Raw genomic sequence first — 5,667 nt, forward strand, 5'->3', positions numbered from 1 at the left:
CGGACTTCAGCGTCAAACCAATATTAGTGTGTCTACTGAATTAATAATGCCAACAGTTGTGCATTGAAAGTATAACCAAAATCTATCTATAAATATAAAACTAAATAGCAGTCATCACTTTTGAGACGATCAAAACGGAGATAAACAAATAACCCAGTGTGTCTTCAAGACTGAAATAAGGGATAAAGGATCCATCACGTCCCATGGATACGTGTGACAACCAAAAGTGACATCCATCGATGCAGCCCTCTTTACCATGCGGAGAAGACAACGTGAAGCGTAGGCTGTGATCGATTGAGGTGATGTGCCTCATCTAGACCTGGAACAAAGGGTTACAGGGGAACGGCGAGATGGATCAGGATAATAGCTCCGTTGATTCAATCTTCACCAATGCCACAGAGAGCCCCAAAACTTCAGAGGCACACTGGGACGAGGCCATTCTCCTAGGTCTGCAGATCTCCCTGTCGGCCATCCTGGCCATCATCACCCTGGCCACCGTACTGTCCAACGCCTTTGTTATTGCCACCATCTTCCTGACCCGGAAGCTGCACACGCCAGCCAATTTTCTGATCGGTTCGCTAGCCGTGACAGACCTGCTGGTGTCCATCCTGGTCATGCCTATCAGCATCGTGTACACGGTGAGTAAGACCTGGTCCCTGGGGCAGATCGTCTGCGACATCTGGCTGTCATCAGATATCACCTTTTGCACCGCCTCCATCCTGCACCTGTGTGTCATCGCGCTGGACCGCTACTGGGCCATCACTGATGCCCTGGAGTACTCCAAGCGCCGGACGATGCGTCGAGCGGGCCTGATGATAGCGGTGGTGTGGGTGATCTCCATCTCTATCTCTATACCGCCACTCTTCTGGAGGCAGGCCAAGGCCAACGAGGAAGTGATGGAGTGCCTGGTAAACACAGACCAGATCTCCTACACGCTCTACTCCACCTTTGGGGCCTTCTACGTGCCCACCGTGCTGCTGATCATCCTCTATGGCCGGATCTACGTGGCCGCCCGCTCGCGCATCTTCAAGACTCCGGTGTCGTCCGGCAAGCGTTTCACCACGGCCCATCTCATCCAGACGTCAGCCGGCTCCTCCCTCTGCTCCATCAACTCTTCCGCCTCCAATCAGGAAAGCCACCTGCAACCTGGAGGGGGAACCAGCGGAGGTGGAGGAGGAGGCAGAGGTGGGTCGCCTCTCTTTAATAGCGTGAAGGTGAAGCTTGCAGACAGCGTGCTGGAGAGGAAGCGTCTGTGCGCCGCCCGGGAGAAGAAGGCCACCAAGACGCTGGGCATCATCCTGGGAGCCTTCATCGTGTGCTGGCTGCCTTTCTTTGTGGGTACCCTGGTACTGGCCATCTGCAAAGAATGCTGGTTCCACCCAGTGCTCTTCGACGTGTTCACCTGGCTTGGCTACCTGAACTCGCTCATCAATCCCGTCATCTACACCGCCTTCAATGACGAGTTCAAACTGGCCTTCCACAAACTCATCAAGTTCAAGAGATGCTACTGAGGGAATGCGAGGATTGAGCATTCAAAATTTAAATCCATAACCTATTCTCTTGCCTTACTTAGTAAATACCGGTATGATAATATAGGGCCTATTCATAGAAACACTGTACTGTTGCATTAGTTCATGTTGTAAACACACATGCTCATTGTGTTTGGTCTCTGTACATTTTTCTGTACATTGGAACTTCATTGACCGGCTTGTGAGGTGCCTCAGCTCTTTCAGATATTTCCTTAATACAGATGTATGCATGCATTTCTAAAAGAAGAGAGAGTAAAACATATTCAGACTACAAAACTAATTATAAATGAGGGTCTGGGTTTGTATATTACAGACCCCAAAATAACAGACTTATCATACATTGAGACAAATGAATGAGACTACGCAGTATGAGACTGGGATCTCCTTTGGATGGTAGACATGAGGGGATTGATCCATGGATTATAACTGAGAAGCGGATTATAAACCCCCATCGTACTGGAAAAGCCATAGCATGTTGTCACAGAAATGTCACATTACAGAGGCTCATCGTCCATAACACGTCTGTGGTACAGTACAATAGAGACATATATAAAGATTAAGTCTTACGCTCTTTATGTGTATGCGTTTGTTTCTGTGTGGAGGAGTTGTCACTTTGCTCTAGGTGTGAGGGTGTGTGCGTGTGGGGGGGGGGGGGGTGGGGGGGGGGGTCCGTATTGAGTGTGTCAAGAACTGTAATGCTGCTGGGTTTTTCACGCTCAACAGTTTCCTGTGTGTAACAAGAATAGTCCACCAACCAAAAGATATCCAGCCAACTTGACACAAATGTGGGAAACATTGGAGTCAACATGTGCCAGCATCCCTATGGAATGCCTTGCAGATTCCATGCCCCAACGAATTGAGGCTGTTTTGAAGGCAATAGGAGGTGCACCTCAATATTAGGAAGGTGTTCCTAATGTTTTGTACACGCAGTGTAACATTTTTTAATAATACTATCTTTGAGAACTAACAATCTAACTAACAAAAGCGAGACAGTCACAGAATATCAAACATTCCCAAAACCAATCATTCAGTACACATGCCCATTGATTTAGTTATAATGTTTGAGCAGAGGAACACCGCATTAGCTATGACAAAATGCTTAGAATTGCAGGAAATTTGCTTTAAACTCCAAGATGGTCTCTCAGCTCCATGCCAAACTGTGTAGAACTAGAAAATATCTTCAAAACTGCAATCTTTTTTCTCAGCTCAATGGAAAAATAGCCCAAAACTGCTTTACAACTGCAGAATTCTCTCTCTCCCACTGTGGGAAGTTCAAAATTATGAAACGGTTTACAAAATGTATTAATTTTAAAATGTTGATTACTTCTACTTGCCATTATCAACTGACCTGATGATAAGACGTGACTATTTTTTTTTGCTAAGATATGATGAGGGAGTCCCTGGGCAAGAAAAGTACAACAACAAAAAACTGCTCTAAGAGGATGACTTCTCTGTGTAGAAGACAGCATTTACCTTAGGATTGAACCTAAAAATGAATTATGGCCTCTTTCCAGTCAACATATTAATCTGCATGAGCTATTGTGAAGTTGTCATAAGGAATCATTGATTCAACATGCAGGCTGTCTAGAACACATTTGTCAAATGCCTTACTGAAGAGGATTACAAATACGACATAGTATTGTTTCCATTGAGGCTTGGTCATGTGTACAGCTACTGATTCTGTGGTGTTAAAAACATCAGTGAGGGAAAGAGTTTATCATCATTCCTCCAATTTGTCTCCTACAAAAAAATAGGCCTAAGCAATTCAAATATTGAACTGTCCTTCCCCATAAGATAAAATGGTACTACTAGTATAGTACATGGGGTAACTGATGACAGCTTAGGTCAAGTGACCTTTGTCAGCCTTGCCGTATCTTTCACATCTTTTCCTGACACCCTGGTTTGTGTTTATTATGACTGAAACTTGCCCGTAAACAACACTGTCAGAGTCATGACATGCTCACGTGGGGTGGAAAAGGTCAGAAACGAGGTGATATAGCGAACCGTGTCAGAAAGTTAGAATCATACTGAGAGGTGTCACATAAGAGAGTGGAATTCACTCTTATTTGTCAGGTGGCAAAATGTTCGTTTAGATTGTGAGCGAAAAAGAAAACCCTAGAAGGTCTGTTGCTAGATATTGGCACTTGCAACACCAGGGTTGTGGGTTCAATTCCCATGGTGGACCGCTACAAAAATGTATGCACTCATTGCTCTGGATAAGAGCATCTGCTAAATGACAAAAATGTAAGACTGTGCTGCAAATGGTATGGTTACACAATATTATGTGTTCCTAACTTTGCTGTGAGAATCTCTGTGTGCTCATTTCGGGAAAGTACATGGTGTGCAGATATGTTGTTTGGAAGCACCTTTAGATAGCTGCTACAGCCCTGCACACGCATCAGAGCAGAGCCTACTGTAGTCAGACCTAATGCACCTCCATCTGTGCCTGTCATCAATTCTTCATGCTTTCCCGCCAAGTTTCTTTCCCAAAAAAATTTACCTTGCTTCATGGTACCTATGTGCTTCTTACATGGTTTGACCACGAGTGTCACAAGTGTCAAAAGGGGATACTCAGACCATCATGATTGACCAAGACCCAACCATGAGGAAGACTGGACCAGATGTGGGTAACCACTTACTGACAATTCATTATTTACGGTCAATTTATTTTTGTTACTGTTGGCGAATGACACAACTGCTACATGTCTGGCTATTTATGTTGACCTGCTATAAAAAATAAAAATAAGTAAATTGATGGAATTAAACCTGCCAACAGCAAAACTACAAAGCCAATAAACCAATTGTATATCGATTAGCATAAAATAATGAATTACCAAGGTAATTATCTGACCTTGAGAGGGTCACACTAATTGTGTTGTTCGAGTCCAGTTAGAACAGCCGCTTGATTACCTCCTTGCAGCCGAGAGCTAAATGAAGGTTGCTGCAGGATGTCAAGGTGGTTCACGTGTCTCAGAGTGAAGACAAATGAATGGAACTCAATCACAAAACCCACAGCATTAAACATGCCCTGATTAGCTGTCCAGCAATTGATTTCCCCCTCCGGCAATCACAAGGGGTTCCAAACCTGTCCCTGTTAATTAAAGGGGAAATGGAAAGATAACTAAGAAGGCCAAATAAGTTGCCACCTTCTATTCTGAGACGAGGGTGATGGTTTCGAATAGCATTGGTGCTTCTCTGACATAAAACCAAAAGCTCCCTGGGTGGAGGATGTTACTTCATGGCTCGTGTTAACAGACTGCGAGGTGGGAGAGGGAACAACCCTGACAGCCCCACAAACAAGCAAAATTAGCCTCAGGAGAAAGTTTGACCTGGACTATATCAGCTCATATGAATAGCGTTGTCTTAAAGCAACTTAAATATTCCATCAAGAAGATATCTCAAACATGCAAGTCACAAATGCCATGAATGAGAGAGAAAATCTGTATCTTGTCTTTTTAACGTGAGTTACTGGATATGCCATTCTTCATGTTATAGATTAATTTGAGTCTATAAATGTCAGAATAGTTTAAATGACATACATAATTCACTCTTCATGGGAAACATCATATCAACATCATAGTTCATATGATATCCATCTTTAAGGAAACTGCAGAGAGACTTATGCTAGGTGATACATTACAGATGTCACATTCTCAATGCCTTTCCATCTGTTTATCACTAATGTGGATGATATGTCAAAGAAAATCAAAAACAAGAGTGAAGAAAAGGTTAGGAGAGCTCAAAGACACAGTGGAACTACTAGAACAGATCTGTAATAGTTGTGCTACAATAACTGCCTGTGTGAACAAAGTTCATTAAATGTTTCAGTGGCATTCATAGCCGCGGTAGAGGTTATTTTTTCTCTGACGGGTGGGTGGGGGGCTGAGAATGTTTTCCTGAAGCTACAGATGGCTATATCGGTCAGCTAATACAAGACTAATAAAGGCCCAGTTCACTATTTTTATTAAGACAATATATTTTTTAAATTAATATTTCATTTTTTTATTATGATTTTTCGGGGGATTCTGCAGCACCCTCAGCACCCCTACTTCACGCAGCTAGGGTGGCATTGTACCGAATGTTTATCAATAGTTTCTCAAGAAGAAGAAGGCGCTGGAGAAGATGGCTGCCGTTTTAT

General features: G+C 43.5%; 1 protein-coding gene across 1 annotated transcript; it reads left to right on the forward strand.

Annotated features, from left to right (window-relative positions):
- Positions 1-312: 312 nt before the first annotated feature.
- Positions 313-1,538, forward strand: LOC139374345 (5-hydroxytryptamine receptor 1D-like). The gene has a single exon (XM_071115386.1). The coding sequence runs from the start codon at positions 351-353 to the stop codon at positions 1,509-1,511; it is 1,161 nt and encodes a 386-aa protein (XP_070971487.1). The 5' UTR covers positions 313-350; the 3' UTR covers positions 1,512-1,538.
- Positions 1,539-5,667: the final 4,129 nt, after the last annotated feature.

Source organism: Oncorhynchus clarkii, chromosome 19, assembly GCF_045791955.1.
Source record: "Oncorhynchus clarkii lewisi isolate Uvic-CL-2024 chromosome 19, UVic_Ocla_1.0, whole genome shotgun sequence".
Lineage (NCBI taxonomy): Eukaryota > Metazoa > Chordata > Actinopteri > Salmoniformes > Salmonidae > Oncorhynchus > Oncorhynchus clarkii.

What these genes read in the sequence shown, in the direction of transcription:
- LOC139374345 (XM_071115386.1), top strand. Translation starts at nt 351, where the DNA reads ATGGATCAGGATAATAGCTCCGTTGATTCAATCTTCACCAATGCCACA.